The sequence below is a fragment of the Cucurbita pepo genome, chromosome 8 (assembly GCF_057944985.1).
Source record: "Cucurbita pepo subsp. pepo isolate OVF chromosome 8, ASM5794498v1, whole genome shotgun sequence".
NCBI lineage: Eukaryota > Viridiplantae > Streptophyta > Magnoliopsida > Cucurbitales > Cucurbitaceae > Cucurbita > Cucurbita pepo.
Genome location: NC_141805.1, coordinates 970046 through 988596, shown reverse-complemented (window position 1 = coordinate 988596; position 18551 = coordinate 970046). Strand labels below are relative to the sequence as shown.

The 18551-nt window shown below is 36.9% G+C and overlaps 2 protein-coding genes across 4 annotated transcripts; one reads left to right on the top strand and one right to left on the bottom strand.

Moving 5' to 3' along the window:
* Positions 1–1351: 1351 nt before the first annotated feature.
* Positions 1352–4018, top strand: LOC111799967 (DNA-directed RNA polymerases II, IV and V subunit 9A). 2 transcript variants are annotated; one of them, XM_023683515.2, is made up of 5 exons: positions 1352–1643; positions 1746–1821; positions 2927–3085; positions 3412–3535; positions 3779–4018. In XM_023683515.2, the coding sequence occupies exons 1-4, from the start codon at positions 1615–1617 to the stop codon at positions 3490–3492; spliced, it is 345 nt and encodes a 114-aa protein (XP_023539283.1). In that variant the 5' UTR covers positions 1352–1614; the 3' UTR covers positions 3493–3535; positions 3779–4018. The 2 variants fall into 2 exon arrangements, with proteins under 2 accessions (XP_023539283.1, XP_023539282.1); XM_023683514.2 differs by lacking the exon at positions 3779–4018 and having other exon boundaries at positions 3412–3680.
* On the bottom strand, positions 3798–17211 carry LOC111799965 (uncharacterized). Of its 2 annotated transcripts, none has more exons than XM_023683508.2 (25): positions 16895–17211; positions 16609–16718; positions 14907–15267; positions 14387–14541; positions 13905–14144; positions 12854–12963; positions 12684–12761; positions 12491–12591; positions 11624–11721; positions 11414–11535; positions 11156–11259; positions 11002–11079; positions 10371–10449; positions 10068–10236; positions 9875–9945; positions 9170–9250; positions 9001–9071; positions 8681–8777; positions 8519–8578; positions 7591–7645; positions 7097–7497; positions 5216–7009; positions 4559–5140; positions 4416–4474; positions 3798–4295 (listed from the first exon to the last, which is right to left on the bottom strand). In XM_023683508.2, exons 3-25 carry the CDS (start codon positions 15260–15262, stop codon positions 4100–4102), a joined length of 5157 nt encoding a protein of 1718 aa, XP_023539276.2. In that variant the 5' UTR covers positions 15263–15267; positions 16609–16718; positions 16895–17211; the 3' UTR covers positions 3798–4099. The 2 variants fall into 2 exon arrangements, with proteins under 2 accessions (XP_023539276.2, XP_023539277.2); XM_023683509.2 differs by having other exon boundaries at positions 11414–11529.
* Positions 17212–18551: the final 1340 nt, after the last annotated feature.

Sequence of the window (18551 nt, the reverse complement as noted above, 5' to 3'; positions counted from 1 at the left end):
TAGAAAAAGGGCATAAAATTTTGCCCCATATCATTCTCTCTTTTAGTTTAGGGGATTTAGTTCTTAAAGCTAGCTATGAATATACACATATGGTCGTTTGTTCTCATTTATCTCAACTGTAAATTAAAGTTTAGATGAGATAACTGGTTAATTCTGCTTATGATTGAAGTTGCTTGTTCTCATTTTATTGAACTTTGTAAATGAGCTGAACAGATAAAGGGTAACGAACGAGATCAGAATGTTACAGCGAGGCTAGCAAATGTTCGTGTTCAATATCTTGGTTTCTCAACAGAAAGTTCATGTCCTCGTGGATTTTAGGTAAGCCCGTCTTGCTAAATATTTCGACGCCATAGATGATTGGCCATATTCTGTGTCCTTAGATCTTCCGCTGGTAAAACATTACACTATTTGTGCTTCAATGAGTGCCATGAGAGTTTTGCGAAGTCTAATACTATGACAGGTATGAACTTTTAAAGTGAAATTAATTGTTCGCATATAGATACTTTTGTGTGTAGCGTTGTTTTTGTGATTTTAGAACCATTAATGATCGGTGCATCTGGAGACTCATTTTTAGCTCTTTTAAAAGTATTTTTAGAATGCAAGTTTTTTTCTTGTATTACAAGACAGGGTGATGATTGAAGAAGACGGACAACGACGACAAATAAATATTATTACTAACGACACAATCATGAGTAGAAGAGGGATAAAAAAAGCGTGTTCACGAGTTATAGTGGTTCAGTCGAACGTTGATCTACACCTAAGATTTGTATGCATTTTTCTTGATAAAAATTGATCATTACACTCTATCATGTATACCATAAAATGAAAATTGTTGTTACCTTGACTTTAAGATGCCGATTGTTTCATTTAAGAGTAATATTCATCTCGGGCCAACTCAGATTGTTACTCGTTTGACTTTGTATAGGAATGAATTGAATTAACCACTGTAATTAAGTTTAGCGAAGCTAAGAGTGTCGTGTGGTTTAAATCTATTTTCAACTGACATGTCCAACGACCTAGTAATACTCGATGTTTAGTAGCAAAGCATATACATTGTAACAATATTAACCCACCACACCATTAAGTGTAACCGATTTCAAACTTTCAAATGCTCGAAAGACGAGATAATTTGTGCATTGAATTTAATTTTTTTTTTCCTAAATTCATTTAAGGGGTTCTAATTAATATTAATATATAGTGGCCATTTATCCATTAAATTTATTTTGGGCTTATAAAGAAAAAAAATGCCAATCAAACAAATGGGCCTATGTTTGAGTTGGGCCGTTTATTGACCCACTAAAATTTCATTTGAGTTCCGGAATTCGAAGCCCATTTACAAGAACTGTAAGCAGTCAAAGTTCACTTTCTCCCGCCAATGGAAGAAAACTCTTCTCTTTCGCCTGATCGACGTTTCTAGAACCGCAGCCGATTACGGATAGATGCGCTAGCTGAGCATTCCAGTGATTCCACTCCTCAAATTCTTTCTTTCTGTTGAATATAGCGTTTGATTTTTGCGCAGATTCCTTCTGATTTTCAGCTGAACAGCTGCTAAAACCCTAGCTGAAAGTTGATCTGTATTAGTTCAGGGTTTCTTGTTTTTCCATCTTCTGCAAGATGAGTACCATGAAGTTTTGCCGGGAATGGTATGTGTTAGAGTTTAATGTCGCATATGACTCTTGTTCTTCTGCGTTGATTAGTTTAAGTTGTTGAAAAATGTTGAGAATATGGAAATTCTTATTTTGCAGTAACAACATTCTCTATCCGAAGGAGGATAGGGATGAGAAGATTCTTCTCTATGCGTGTCGCAACTGTGATCACCAGGTAACCTTCTCCTTCTTTTCATTTCAACTTTCTATTCTAACTTCGTGAACGTTTTAGGTTTATTAGTTAGTCTTTCATTTCTAATGTAATAGTTTACGACTTACGAGTACGATGTTCTCTCTATATATTTGTCGGGTCTCTGGTGAAACCTTTAGCTATCGTTTTGTAGTTCAAATCAAATATCATTCTGCTTCTGGATGTGAGTTGCCCTACTTTATAGTAATTTTAACCTAGGACAACGATATTTGGTTCTGATTCGTGATTATGCCTTCAGATACTCAAGGTTGTCACTTTCACTCGTCACCCTGTTAAGTGTTCCTGTCGTCTTATCATCTCTGTTGTTAGCTTACCCTTCTCTGAATTTGAAGGACATACTATCCCATTGTTCTTGGTTGCTTTTGTAGTTCATTTCGGTATAATAGTTTTCAGGAAGGAACAATGTAAGAAGATTATGATTTAACTAATTCTCATCTTTTGATGACATGTCAACGGGTCCATTACAGTTCTTAGTTGGAGATATGCATGTACATCAGTATAAATATAGATCTAGACAAATGCTAGAAACAGCTACTCGTTTCATTTAATCTAGGTGAGGGAATATAACTTCTGTGCTGACGGTTAATTCAGCCTTTATAAAATTATTAGGATAGTATTACTAATTTAATTCTGAACGATGCAAGTTTGGGCCATTCTTTAGTTGATATTAGTGTTAACTCACTCCCTTAGGTCGTGGAATCGTTAAAGTTAATCTTCACGGATGGCTTTTGATTTCCTGGTTCTTTTGAATTTATTTGGGTTCTGAAATTCTTTACTAATTGAGTTGCATATTTTCTCTACCTCTAGTCAATGTATGTTTTCCTGATGGATCGTTGTTGGAAACTTCCTTTCTATTTTCTTGTAGCCGAGTAGCTTTTATTTTTGCCTACTGGAAGATAGACCTGTATCTGTACACTGAAATCAATATCCTCCCTTCTTTTCTTCTGATTCGACTTACTGATACTCCCTTCCATGTATTGACATGTTTTAATTTCTAGGACTTGATGGTTTCCTTCCCCCTTATTCTGACCATTAATTCTCATGTTTTGTTTTAAATTTCTGTTTGCAGGAAGTTGCTGACAATAACTGTGTCTATAGGAATGAGATTCATCACGCCGTAGGGGAACGCACTCAAGTTCTGCAAGATGTTGCTGCGGATCCAACACTCCCTCGCACAAAAGCTGTCCGATGTGCTCAATGCAACCATGGAGAAGCTGTTTTCTTCCAGGTTCACTTCCTTTTTATTTCCTAACTCTGTGTTGCTAGGCTTGAGCTTTCTTCTTCCCTCTCTTGATTTCATCAGTGTTACATTTTCCAACCCAAGCTTCATTCGTTCTTAACTCCCAAAAGTTGTAGTTTGTTCTAAATTACATGCCACATCATTATCTTAATTGGGCTGTGAATACCGCCGGTAAGGTTTTCTTGAATGAAATGTGAACAGTCTTCTTTTGTTGGATTTTTGTAGGCTGCTAGAGGTTACCAATTTTGATTTGCATCATTTCATCATGTTCATACTTATATCTAGCCATGATCTCATTGCATAATTTTATGCAGGCCACTGCCAGAGGGGAGGAAGGTATGACATTATTCTTCGTTTGCTGCAATCCAAATTGTGGCCACAGGTGGAGAGATTGATGTCAAATATGTGCTGAACATATGTTTACTTCATTGACTCTTGGTATGTCATCAAGTGTTTTAACAATCTTATGCTTAAAGACGTCTTTTTTGGCATGGGGTGTACAATTGTACTGATTGTCAATGTGGGTTGATGAGGACCACGAACTTCAACTAAGTCTTATTTTATAGATCTTAATTTTTATGAAGATTTCATCATTACCATAAAGTTTTGATATTTATTGAACCCTTTGTCTATGGACATACTAAAAGAATATTGAACAAAAAGATTGGTCTAAATTTGTAGGCATCAACCACCGGAGCAATTGGGAGTGCTGAATACTGATTTTTCATTTGTTATTGCTGTGGATGTGAAAGATAAAGAGTATTGTATACACAAATGAATCCGGGTGAAAGATGCTTTCCCTCTCTAATTTCCTAAAGGATTTGAATGAAAGGCATTGATTTGATCAAATAGGGAAAAAGAATTATCTACAATCAAGATAAATAGCCAAAGTGAGCTCCTTCTTCTTCTTCTTCTTCTTCTTCTTCCTCTTCTTCAACCTAACATTGGCCAATAATTTCTACCAAAATTCTTAGAATGCTAAGAGGCGTATTGTACAAGAATCTACAAAGGTGATACGTTGCGACTAAACCAGTCCGACAATCGTCTAATTTTCTTCGACATGTCTTCATTCTTTGCCACGAATGACTCGAAATTTGATAGCATTACCATGAAGTCGTGCTTCAATGCTTCCAAGCTTCGGTAGTAATCATTCTGTAATCTTTCCTGGATTATCTCAAGGCACAATGGTACAGGAAACCTATACATACATGTACAAAAGGCCAAAATTACATTCGAATACCGTATATACGGGTCTAGGGAGTTAAGTTTCTCGGAAGATGGATCAAGAAATTGATAGCAAATGGATTCATGAAAGTACCTGTTCTTGTATTGTGTCTTTCGTGCGAGAAGCATCAAATCTTGAATCCCGTAACGACCCTGAGATTTGAAGGACAACATCAGGTTATACCCATTCAAAAGGATATAAACAGAAAACATAATAACCTTGAAGAAGCAGACTACCTGCATAGAAGTCGACGTTAATTGGTCGAAGGCAGTTAACAACTTCGCTTTGTTTTCGTCGTCTATTCGAGGCTGATCCCACTGAGTAACAGTATCATACAGCTCCCAAGGACTATGTAAATGTGGTTCTGCAGGATCACTCCTATACTTAATTGTGTACCTCTCCCAAGGACTTTCTGGATACTCCAAAGATTTTGCCTGCACGGAGACAATCCGACCATCCCACCAACTACCATCTACTCCGACGTCGTTTTTCCACCACACTTTGCACTTATCCCTGAATGTCCAATTCCTCTGCATTGCCGCTTCAAACCGAGTTCTTTCGACTAAGAAGTCGGGGAAACTAGTCAACTCGGGCAGAGTTAACTTCAAAGATTGGAGGTATACATGGGAAGTAGGATCTATGAACTTGAGTAGCATTTTACAGCAACTATCTCCAGAACCTGCAGAAGTAGAATAAACAAGCTCGACAACCTTACAGAACTCAACCGCTCGTACAGGTCCCCGGATTGAGGTCCAAGGTCCGGTGTCTTTTGTGTGATAGTAATTTGTACAACAGTGATCTATGTATTCTTGATGGCCCTGTCAGGAAATTAACATTCAGTCAAAGATGGAATGTAAGAATCAGGCAGCACAAAACTATCCATGATCACTTACCTGCCTCAAATACGCAACTTCGTCGCCAAGTTGGGGAATATATCTGGAGCCACCCTCATGTGCGGGCATCATTAACCACGATCCTTTTCGGGCATATTGAACTGACTTTCTTCTTTCCACAGGATTTATGTCTTGAGTAAAACTACTCCTCCTGTTACGAGTGGATCTCGATCCAACTGTCATCCTTGAGCTTGATCCCCACTCTTCATTTGGTATATGGGATCTGTTTGCAGAACGTCTTGATCTATGTTCAGATTCCTGATCTTCGTCCGATTTAAGATTGTCACCCACATTATTTAGATCATATGAGGCATCCTTAAACCTCGAAGATCGTGTCTTACGAGGCATACTTTTGTGATTGTCTGCTTCAGCAGGTAGACTAATGTTGCCCGAAGCATTTTCGCCTGAGCCACAACCGTTGCTTTCTGCATTACTCTTTCCTTTGTTCGACTTTGATCTTCTATAAACAGCAGTGAACATTTTGTTAGTCTCTACTGCTTGCAACTCATCAGAGTTGCACAAGGTTGACATTAGTTTTTCATCATTTGGAGTATCTATATCTTGTGAGGAATCATTTCTATGATCAGAATAAGCTCCATTCATGACATCCTCCTGCAGCCCATTCAGATGCCGAGGGCTTCCGAACACCGTATTGTATTCATCGTTCTTTGAGCTTTCATCTAAGGATTCTATTTTGTGCTTCAGAGAATGTTCAGGGTCCAAAGAAACACTCCTCAACCTTATCTTTGCACGCATTGGTGCAATATTTCCAGTTTGCTCAGAAGCAGTGGTCCCATTTTGAACCGATGTGGTCGTTGCATCTGAAGGAAACATTAAATTCAAATTATTTGAATCATCGTGATCACTCGACTTACTGTTGACACGTTTAACGTCTCCACCGTTGACAACCTCCTGAGATTGCCCAGAAGCATCATCATCCCCATCGCCCATTTTCTCTGCACAATAATTCTCCATCTTTGAATGGGGGGATGGAGTACCAAAATGATTTTCTTGTTCTAAAGATTCACGAACGTCGTTCTCATTTTCATTATGATCGCCATCGGGAAACGAACTAGACATTGCAGCATATGCCTCAGAAGGCATAGTTTCGCCTAATCTTATGCGCTTCGATGAACGAACTCTGGAACCTCCCCATCTTATGTTCCCATTTGTGTAGACCTCGGTCAGATCAGAATGTCCATCAGTATTTCCAAATTGCCTCTCTGGTCTCATAAGAATCTGACTGGTTTCAATATCTTCCTTTGGGGACCTTGATGATGAGCTAGCCACAACAGCCATGTTGGAACAAGTAAGTGTTGTGTTTAAAGGAGGATCGACCTTATTCGGATTCCGAAGGGAGAATTTAAGAATCAACTTCTTTCGGTTTCCAATATCCACACGAGATTCAGGAACATCAAGAGATTTTGTCATCTCCTCGGTTCCATCTACGAATACTTTCCCTTTTGAATGCTTATTTCTGTTTTGCAATGACCTTTTGTATTCATCGCTCTCGATGTCTGAGTCTTCTAACGTAGATTCACTTTCTGAGCAATCACCTCCCGAGTCGTATTCATCTTCTCCATCTGTAGATTTTCCCTTAAATGATGATATCCAATTACGGGCATTACATGCAGCAGCTCTTTGAGGTCTTAACAACTTAGATGCTGATTTCTTTTTGGAAGGCTTGTGGCCAGATTTCGACTTCTGGCTTCTGGAACTCCTAACTATATCACCTTCATACTCGTCCATATTCCGTCTTTTAACACGCCTTCCTGAAGAAGTCATGACCTCCATCTGAAATGTTGGTCGAAAGAAAACTTTATTCGCGGAAATTAATATATATATTGCAAAGACTCCAGGGGAAAAAGATATAATACTCACGTCTGCTTTCTGTTTTTTCCTATTTGATCTTCGAAGACCATCAGCAGGGGCATCGTCGATCCCTGTGTCTTCAGAGCTGCATTCTGGATCCGTTGAGCAGTTCGAATTTAGACTTCTTTGCTCCCCACCAGTAGAATAATCTTCAGGGACATTATATTCTGAATCGGTATCGTCGCTTTGTACTTCATTTTCTGGTCCCCAATCCATTGCATCTACAATCTCAGGCAATGGTTCAATCAACATGTCCAAGTCTGCCAAAGGCAACAATTGGTAATCTGGGTCGAGATTGAAGTCGGGCCCAACAGAAAGTTTTAGAGAAGATGGACGCCATTCAAGACCCATGGCACCCAAACGCCTTTGCTGGTATGCAGTCTGATAAGGTTCTGGATAAGGTATCATGCCTACAATTTTTGATCACACAAGCAGAAAACACAATGAATTAATACCAAACTGAAAACATATACCAATATCAGTTGGAGTAGTAAGAGACAAACCTGAGTCAGAAAGGAGATCTTGCAAATTCCGCCTGTAAGTAGTGAGTTGAGTTTCCTGAATCCAATATTGTTGGCGTTTCAGTATAATAAAATATCGTCGTAAATAAATAAAAGTACACGACAAAAGAAAAGAAAAGAAAACTGATTACATAAAAATCGTACTACAGTTAATAATAATAATAATAAAGAGCTCCAGTAGCTTGTAACAAAAAAAAAACGAAAATCACAAAAACGAGATGAATTAAAATCAGCATGACACCATTCACCCTTCTAAGCGCCCTCTAAGCCCTCGAAGACCCTTAAGCAAGCAAGAGAGCTTGGTTGAGTGTGTGGAGGATGTGGCATCCCAGTGATACATAGAGATCAGTGTTTTAAAGGAGTCATCAATTCAAAATTTTGAGAACTTTTGGTTTAATGGGGTCTTAAGCAGTAGATTCAATGGCAGAAGGGTGCAGCATGGATTGCCAGAAGGGTGCAGCATGGATTGGAAGGCAGGGAAGAGGATGGAGGAGAGAGAACAGGGAGAGGCATGGCTTTGTGATCAAGAATAGAAAGATAGTTAAGGTCCTCTGTTATCCATTATAGGGACACCTCTTACTGTTCTTGGAAAATTAAAAACTTATGAAACTTGGAGGATAAAGATTTCAGGCCTTTATTGACCAGGATAAAGAATTGATTCATTGGGTGATTTTTTAATAATTCATTGACCAAGGTTCATCATTGGGTTAATGCAGTCTTGTGCACATTTATTATGGGTTAATACAATCGTAGCTCAGGAAAATGAAATCAGCCAAGAAATTATTTCAGACTTCAGAGATGGCATGAAAGCAGAGGAAGCACATGTATGAAGCATGCACAAGATAATCATCACAGACCATTAGAAATTGCCTTGTCGCATGCTTAATAGCAACGTATAGTATTCTCCTACCTGGTCGACGACATTGCCAGAAGGATCCTGAATAAGTGGGCGATAGTCACCGAGAAAGAACTGCAGTAAAGACAAGACAATCAGTATTCAAAACATTAGCAAAATATGGGATCGTGAAGGAAACACAACAGAGCTCAACAAAATATCAATGTTCTTAAGTACCTGATCATACTTGGCATCCTGTTGGGATTCTCCTTGCCCTGTGCTTAATATATATAGCTGTCCAACATCATCTGAAAGTATAATTGATGTCCCATCTCTATATCACAGAAACAAAACTAAGACATTATAGTATAAACATTACTTAAGGGATACAGAGAAAAACTCATCCATTGCATTAAGAACATCTCAATATGAAGAACAAAACAAATGCACATATGCAAAATCAGCTCAGATATCAAAAGGTGAGGATCAATTTCACATTAAGTTAGAGAGAATCAAGCATATGAGGATCAATTTCGCAACGTGCAGTATGAACTTACGATGAAAACTTGCCATCGACCAGTTTGAAATGAGAAATTTCATATATCCGAATTGGTGTGCCTTCCCAAATCTAAAATCAAATAACATTATATATAATGAAAGTCCTCGTGAAAAAGTAGGAAATAGAAAGGCTGCAAACGAAATACTGAAGGGGACCCAAAAACTCACATCCCAAACTATTGTTTTCCCATCATATCCAGCACTCATAGCAATCCTTGGATTAGAAGGATGAACATCGAGTACATACGTCTGTCAGGGATATGGAGTGATCTTATCAGAACTTACAATTGAAAAATGGATATCTTTAGGATTCATAATGCAATAAGCAATAAATGAAACTGCTAATATTATTTAGTATATACAATTATTTTCTTCATTTCATGAGGCGGATATATTAGCAATCCAATTTGCTTAAAACAGTCCGTAATTTTACTCATGGGCTATTGTTTAAAGAAAAAGATGATCTACAATTAGGGTGAGGTATTGCATTACTTAGTTTCGGGAATGTTAGTTCCTGGCTATGAGTCTAAAGATTCGTTATACTGGCCAATTTTAACCAAAAGATGGTCTGCTTAAATGAGTCATAAAATCTATATTCAAGTTCATGTCACAAACCGAAATAAAAATTACACGCATGTCACTGTGAGGACCTGAACATAAGTGTGATCATGATCCTTACGTCATCATATACTGAAAATATTCTTGACATACGACATTTCGCAAGTAATTCACGCATGTCACTGTGCATATTACATATAATGCCACGACCATCTTATGAAGAAATGTATATATCACAACTACTAGATAAGACTTCACAGAAATCACTCTTAAACTTTCTGAAGAAAAAAATTTGCAACTAAATAAACCACTTACAGATTCAGTATGACCAGTCAAAGAGTGCACTAAGCTTCCATCCGAAGCATTCCAAACACAAATTCTACAATCTGCATCACATTTACAATCGATGTTTTTTTTTTTCAAGCTTCGAGTAGGAAACATAATATATTAAAAAGGTATTCTACATACTCTATATATATTTGATAGAGAGGTTAGAGAAAATGCTGACCCATTATAGCTGCTAAGACAAAACGGTTGTCTAGACTCCAAATTATCATATTTACACCACGAGGAGTAGGAAGAATCCTCTGACGAGGACCGCCTCGAGCAGGCTGTGGAGGCATGGGTGGAGGTGGCACTTTTAAATGGTACGCACGGGTCCAGCGGCCAACCTTCCCCTGAAACAAAAAATTGAAAGGTATGTCATTAGATATATAACAACTATATTAAATACACCCAAAAAAGAAACCTATTCAACCACATTAAGGAGTAAACACCAGCATAAAAGGCAAGGAGTCGCTTAAAAACTTACATGTGACCTACGTGATCTTGGAACCCAAATAATTGCACTGCCATCACGAGAACAAGTAACTATATTGTCGTAAGTGAACCTGGAACCACAACAAGGAATTAACTTAGGGTAAAGATGCTTGATAAATAAGGAAAAATGCACAATCCATCTTTTATTTTCTTATTCAACTACTAAACCCATAAAGTATTTTCCATTTTCTATCCACAAGCAATTTTTTACTCCTCTGGTCAAATTTGCAAAAATTATGGATCTTTATATCATGCATATGTATACCGACGGTCTCTCAATAGACTTATCCACCAATTTAGTGAAGAACTGAGTGGGTTTCACCCAATAATGCACCTAATGGGCAGAAATGGAAAACAGTCACGCAAAATCAAGGAATACTATATAACGATGGTCAAAATATGCAAGTCAGAGAAGTACTTTTGACAAAGCATAATAAGCAAACTTGAAAGTCCTAAAACCTTACTACAAGGACTACAAAATTTCAAATTGAATAGCATAGGAGTTCAAAAACAAAGCAGGCAAAAAGCAAACAAATTATCAGCAGTTGTCAACAATATCTCCTATAACCCAATTATATCTTCTAGCTCTAGCCTTTTTTCCCACCAGAAGTGGCAAAACATACCAGGAGTTTTTGAACTTGTGAACATTGTCTTCCTTCACAATGTCAGTTGTTGTAAATCTTGATGCTACCGCACATCCACTGCAGAAATGTAGCAAGAGTAGATTAGCATGAAACTTCTAATAATATAAAAGAACGTACAATAAGAAAATATGACCTGAATTGCACATAGTTGACATCATTCTCATGGCCAGCCAATACATCAATCTCATGATTTGGTTGGTCTGGGTTATCATTATTTCCTTTATAGGCACTCCATACCTGCTTGATAAAAGATCATATAAAGATTAGCTAATCAAGTACACCTTTATCGATAGGAACTTATCCTTACTTCAAAGCTTGAAACTACGCACAAAAAACATTCAAGGGTTTAAAGAAGAATAAGATATTATTTGAAGAAAACAAGTAATTTTACCCTGGCTAAAGTGTCAGAACTACCAGTAACAAAAATAGTTCCACAAGCATTAAATGCACAGCAAAATATTTGATGGCTCTGAGGAAGAGTACTCACGGAAGAGCCACTGTTTCTTGCTGCAGCTAAAATTCATTGCAAAATAAGTTTAAAAAAAAAAAGAAAAAAAAACAAGATATCAACGGTATTGATAATAACAAAAAAATGGCCAACCAATCACAGAGTCCGAAGGCCTTGGAACATAAATCCGAGGAGCACTTTGAGAAGAGCTCCGAGCATCCCATATCCTACATGTTCCATCGTCTGACGATCTACACAAAAAGGAGAAATCCTACAAAATGATTTCATACAAAAAGTACACGTTTCATTTTCTAGTGATTATATGCAAAAATTAATTTTTAGACTGCAGCTCATAAGCTTTTCATAAGGGAATCCCGTTTCATTGATAAAATTGTTTCCCGTTTCAAAAAAATATGTTATATGTATTGGTTGTTCAATAAAGAATCCAGGATTGATATTTTTCAGCTCCTATGTGGTGTTGTCAAGCTCAAGTCCAAAACCAAAGATGATAAGGAAAAATGTGGAATTTAGTCAAAAAACCCAAAGGATCTTTTTAACACAAATTTCTTGAGTGCAATGATAGAGATGCAGCTAAGTTTAAAGCATTTTGGCAGTGTTCTCGATCTTTTGTTTTTGCTAACTATTCCTCAAATGATATTTGTCAATTGAGGGGCTTTATTGCAACTTTGACGACTCCTTAGATAGAAGGGATCTTATTTTGACTCCTCCCTTGTCACTAGAACATATCTGAAACTTTTTAATCATCAAATTGTAACTTTGATGAATCTTTGGACAGAAGGATCCCATTTCTACTCCTCCCTTGTAACTTGAACACGTTTGTAACTTTTAAATCATCATGTAAAGTATGCTTCTTTTCAGGCAAAAACAAAAAAACAAAAAAACAAAAAAAAAAAACAAAAAAGAGAGAGAGAGAGAGAGAAAAAAGAAAAAAATAACAACAAAAGAAAGAAAAAAAAACTTCATAAGCTAAGCCAAAAGATGAAAAGGAATCAGCCTTACGAAAGAAGCTGATATGCAGCTCTGGGACTGAAGGCAATGGCAGTAATAGCACCAGTATGTCCTCGCAAGACTGAAATTGGTAGCCCATCAGGCAAGCGCCACTATAACATACCACAAGGGAAAACAAGTAAAGGTTGATTTTTCCACAATATAGAAGTAAACAGAAATAAGCCTGTCGTTAAAATGAACTTACAACACGGATAACAAAATCATTTGAAGATGATGCCACCACAGCATTGTTAGAACTTACAGCCAGATCAGTGATATCACCCTTTTGAAGCACAAAATTGAGCAACATATAAGAAATTCTACTCAAGAAATTCTGAATTGTCGGGTGTTCTCCTCTAAGTAATTAAATCTCACCTCATGTCCTCGGCAGCTTGCCAAGCAATATGCAGTTTCCATTGACCAAATCTTTACAAGGCGATCATCTGAACCAGTTATCACATATCTTCCCATGCGATCAAAAATTGCTGTCAAAAGTTAAAAGAAAAGTGAACCATTGGCTAGACAAAGAAATAATATGAAACAGTGGTTAGCTCAGGTGGATAGATGGTATTTGTGGATATTTTATTCAATTTTGAGGAGATAAAAGTTAGTGACGCTCCACCATCAGATATGATGATGATCTCTAATGAAATCCTCCAGTTGTTAATACGGGATGCTGGCCCCCAAGGGGGTGGATTGTGAGATCCCACATCTGTTGGAGAGGGAAACGAAGCATTTCTTACAAGGGTGTGAAAACCTCTCTCTAGTAGACGTATTTTAAAACCTTGAGGGGAAGCCCAGAAGGGAAAGCCCAAAGAGGACAACATTTGCTAGCGATGGGCTTAAGCTGTACAAGAACCGAACTAAAGAAATGGATTTCAATCATGCAAAAGAAGATCTAATGAGAAATTACGAAAAAAAAAAAAAAAAAAAAAAACTTGACACCAATGCCAAAAGGAAAACATAGAACCTAATTGTGGAACAAACATCACTAGAGATACTCTAAGTCCCTCAAGATTCTATTATTTCTCTTACTCCACAAACCAACCCCTGCAAGCCACAAGAAGAGCCTTCTTACAAAAAAGCATATGGAGAAAGAACTGATTGATCATCTTCATGGAATCTCTATATCTAAAAAATTGGAAGACAATGTTTTGTTGGGAAAAGATCACAAATCCCTAAGCCAACGGAAAAGAGAGGGCAAGAGGTTTTATGAAACTTATTCCTTCTCAAGTACCCTTATCAAATGTATAATGAATATTGAATATTTTATAGATTCCTGATGGCATATGGTCAAATAAGGCACATTCCCATGAGATTAATAAAGATGTAAATAAGCTATCTCAGATATTCATGCTAAGGAGGAGAAAAATCAACTAGCAGACAAGTCAAATTGTAGCTCATGTTTCTTATTATAGAGAGTTACCACAATAGACAGCATTCCGATGCCCTCGTAGCCTCTTTATGTTTTGCATTTTCTGCACCATTGTTGACGGCTTAGCAATTGCATAACATGCTGAACGTACAGAAGGTGCACGTTGATGTCGGGAGAAACCACCTCCAATTTCTCTCAAACTTAATCCACGAACAGAATCAGCTTTCATATGAGGCCAACGCATGTGTGCTGGGGGACCACTTGGCTTGCTAGCTCCCTCATTTTTATCATCTGGGGATCAAGAATTTTTCATATAAAATAAACGAACAGCATCTTCACAAAACAAAGATAGAAGGGTAAGTCTAGAACTTTCAAGTAAATAGTTGGATAATGACCAAAAACAGAATAAGAAGTCACTGTTGCTACAATAACGTAAAATACACTTCACTAATAGTCTCCAAAAATTCCATTACACAGCATAACACAACAACACTTTGAAAAGAAAAAAAAAAGGTGAAGTGAATATCACTTACAGCTCAGAAGTGAAAATGTGCCCGTTCCTAATAATGTAGGCACGTCAGCTGCATTTGGAGCAATTGCACCATTCATACCTCTAGATGGAGAGGCCTTGTTAAGCATCAATTGCTTCAAAAGTTTTATCAGGTGGTCCTTATCGACATGTGAATACCTTTAAGGGTAACAACAACATAATAATAATCTTACCATGGAAGGCTATGAAAAAATAACATTACAAGATAGATTTACTTGTGCATGCTTTGAATCAAATTCAACAATGAACAATGGAAGAAGCAAGTAAGAACTAAAAGCACGGTATTTTTCCCTTTTCTCTTTCAATAAGCTTTTCATTACTAATCTAAGAACATTCATAAAAAATAAAAAATAAATAAAAAAAAACGAAAGAATAGCTGCAGAGAGACGTGGTGTTCAAACCAAAGCTAAAGAAATGCAAAATTGATTGCTTTGATTATCCACGGATCCATGCCTAAAAGAATTATGCAACACTAATTGATTGGCAAGAAGAGATATGCATACCTCTCCACCAAGTGTTGGTACTTTAAAGGAAATGACAAGCCATCGTCATTTTCATGCCCACTTTGCATCCCATTTCTAGAAAACCAAGCATGATATCGTCGGGGTAAAAGCTGATGTTCGAAAAGCTCATCCCAGAGCAGCCCACAAGTTCTATGACATGGCCCAGATGAAAGAAAGTGCATGATAAGAAAATAAACTTCTCTAAGGTCAATTTCTACATCAGGCTCCGACGTCTGGTTAGTTTCAAGTTCTTCAAATTGAGTTTGCTGATGCGCCTTAATGGGGAGACTTGAACATTTCAAGTTAATGGAAGGTGTATCACCATAAACAAACTTTCGAAGAGCCATATTAGTCATAGAACCTACAGAAGAAGAATCAAATTTTCACCAAAATCACCTCAAAAACAAATAATTGGCCAGATCAACAATTTCAAAGTAAATAACACTCTGAAACACATTTGTTAAAGGAATAATAGTTATATTAGCAAGATAAATATTACAAGGAAAAGAGGACTGAATATCTTTCAATTGGCTTGATCTTCCATCTATTTCTTTTTTTTAAACAAGAACAAACTATTCATTGAGTTCAACAATAAGTAGGGTGGGAATTCAAGTATTTGACCTTTTAGTCGAAGACACGTGTTTTATGTTAGTTGTGTGATACTCAATTTGGCAAGAATAAACTATCCATTGATAAATGAAAAGATAAAAATATGCTTAGAGACAAACTTGAATTTAGGGAATAAAATTAATACTTTTGATTTCTTCTTACACGTGTGAGACAAATACGAGGTCATCTTATATAGAAGAAAGACTAACCAATAAGGAAAGAAATATTACAAATATAAATAAGGAATATATACATAATACACAATCAATATTACAAAAATCTAAAAAGAAATCCAACCTATACAAACTTCTAAAGAAGAACAAAGCACCCAAACTAAGAACAAACTCCAAATATTAGAAGAGACAGAAAATTCTGTTAGGTCTTGAAGCTCTCGAATTATCTAGAAGTTCCACGACTTTGAAACGAAGAATATTTCTTCATCCCCACGGTTGATCCTCCACCTAAGGAACTCTCAAGTGACCATCTTAGAATAATAAAATTGCCATCGATGTACCAAGGGGTTATTCCGTCTTTTGAACAAATTGAAATAAGAAAACCAAAACAAACCAGATGACATATACTCTCTTAAGGTCCAACTTCGCACCTCTTCATCTATACACTCCAACTTCAAACCTCTTCCTCTATAAATTCTCCCTCTCTGACCTGTAATTTACTTTGGTTCTCATAATCACGGTCATACACAGATGAATTTCCTCCCCCAACCCATATCCCTCAAACCGCTCCTCTTTCCCGGCCGAAGCTAGGGATATTTCAGCAAAACCCTCCCTCAAGCCATGTCCCACTCAAGCAAACCAATGAAAAATACTTGAGTAAGTTAAGAAAAACTGCCCCTCCCGAGCCATGTCCTCCAGTTCCCTCCCAAATGATCCAAGGCAATCCAAAGCTCTTGAAGAAAGAAGAACAGGTACTAATGCAGTTATCACTAATGCAGCTATAGTATAACACGGCTGAATGCACATAAATTTCACGAAGTACACAAAGAAACGCCAAAGACAAAGTGAACATGAATTATATTCTAACCCTAAGCCACAGAGAACCGCAGACCAAAGTAATAAATCGAAAAATCCCAGACCTATTGAACTGAAGGAGCCACGGAATTCATCCAGATAGGGAGTCCCAGAAAGTCAGAAATTCTCTTCTGCACCTACGAAATCCTGACCTCTCAAAATTCATAATGCATCTCTGTCCATTACGAATAACTCCAATTCAGTTTCATTGAAACTCCCAGAACACAATTGAACTACAGAAGCAACATACACAATTTCATCACACCAAATTTAGAACACCCACAAAATGGACAAGCCCTACCCAATATCCAAAACTACGAACACAAAATAAGACTCCCATTTAACAAGTACCTTCAATAGAGTCAGCAGCAAATCCCCACCAAAAACTCCACGATGAACAACTGCATCTTCAACTTCTGAGATTACAAGACTATGCTGGATATGGATCAAGAAACTCAACAAATTTTGCAGTTATAAGATATCGAAACAATGGAATGGAAACTAACAAAGTGTGGCCGAGGATGAAGATTATAGGTTCAGATTCTTGGAAGGAGCTCCGAAATTTTCATGGGGAATTTCTGTAATTCTTCTTTCTTTCAGTCTACAAGAAGAAGAGCAATACAACAACAGCGAAACGATTAAGAAAGAAATGGGCTGAAAAAATAGAATCGAACGATGCGTTTTGAAGCAAATATTTTTAAAATGCGCAATACATAAATCTTTGAGGCAGTCCACCATGGCAAATCCGACGCCGTTTTGACTCTGTGTGAAAGAACGACGCCGTTTTAGTGACCAAGGGATTTGACAAACATAAAAAATATCGAAATATTTTATTTTTGCAACGAATACCCGCGAAATTTTAAATTATCTAATTTTGCCCCCACTTTATGAAATAAATGTTTTAATTGCCCAAAAATGTAATTAGGGTTTATGTAGGGAGGCTTTTGCTTAAAAAAAACCTTAATCCAATTTTTTTTTTTATCTAATATTTTGTTGAATTCAAAAATAATTACATAAATTACTTGTGTTTTTAATTAAAGATAAAAAATTAAAATTTACCCTAAACTTCTCGATGCGTTTCAATAATTTACCGTAAACGTTCCGTTATATCAAATTGTACCCTCAAACTTTAATTAGTGTTACAATTTTAACCCTAGATTTTTAAAATTGTGCCAATTTTTTTACCGGCATATAAATTTATTGTCAACGTTAGTCTTGACAATTTGGGTAAATTTCAAATAAAAATGGCATTATAGTCACATAAGTAAGATCGACAGTGTAATCTCCATTAATGTTCACATTGTTGAAATAAGATACAAGCTATCAAACAAGTGAGTTAAGCCTATTCGTTCTTGCGTGTGCGTTACGGTCAAGCGACGTATGCTCGAGCCTCTGGCACCGGTTCAAGAACAAAGTTTTAGAAAATGGGGGCAGAGAGTTTTGGAAGCAAGATTTGAGAAATTGAGATTGATGTTATATGGGAATGTAAGCAAAAGGCAACAACAACGTCTTACCGCATATAACTATCGGGTAGGGAGAAATTGACAACTAGTCATATCTCCTATAGTACATCTTGGGGCATTTTAGCCCTTGGTGTAAACACGATTTTGGTGAACGGTCATACACTCCCGTACTAACCCAATATGAAATGGTAAAGACCTATATATGATGAAAGCATGTGAAAAGGGTTTGGAACGGACATGCAACCATAGACAACACGGGACAAGCAAGACCGGAATATCTGTCATGGGGCCATCGAGAATAACTCATAAAAATAAAATAAAATATATTACTAACTAAATCATATTTTTTTAAAAATTAAACAATAAATATAAATATAGATAAATACGTTTTAATTTGCCATTAAGTTATGTTCAATTATAGATTTATAAATTAGCCATAATTTGTTAATTTAACCGAAAAAGAAAACAAACTAGTTACTTTTCACGAGCCAATAAATGGAAGACACGTCAACGAACAAGCAAAAAATGACGTGGCGTGTTAATAG

Excerpts from the sequence above, each read along its gene's own strand:
- LOC111799967 (XM_023683515.2), top strand. The coding sequence starts at position 1,615 with ATGAGTACCATGAAGTTTTGCCGGGAATG. Across the intron at positions 1,644-1,745 it reads ATGAAGTTTTGCCGGGAATG|TAACAACATTCTCTATCCGA; the intron begins GTATGTGTTAGA and ends CTTATTTTGCAG. Across the intron at positions 1,822-2,926 it reads GTCGCAACTGTGATCACCAG|GAAGTTGCTGACAATAACTG; the intron begins GTAACCTTCTCC and ends TTCTGTTTGCAG.
- LOC111799965 (XM_023683508.2), bottom strand. The coding sequence starts at position 15,262 with ATGACTAATATGGCTCTTCGAAAGTTTGTTTATGGTGATACACCTTCC. Across the intron at positions 12,762-12,853 it reads CAAGCTGCCGAGGACATGAG|GGTGATATCACTGATCTGGC; the intron begins GTGAGATTTAAT and ends GTGCTTCAAAAG. Across the intron at positions 12,592-12,683 it reads ATGATTTTGTTATCCGTGTT|TGGCGCTTGCCTGATGGGCT; the intron begins GTAAGTTCATTT and ends GGTATGTTATAG.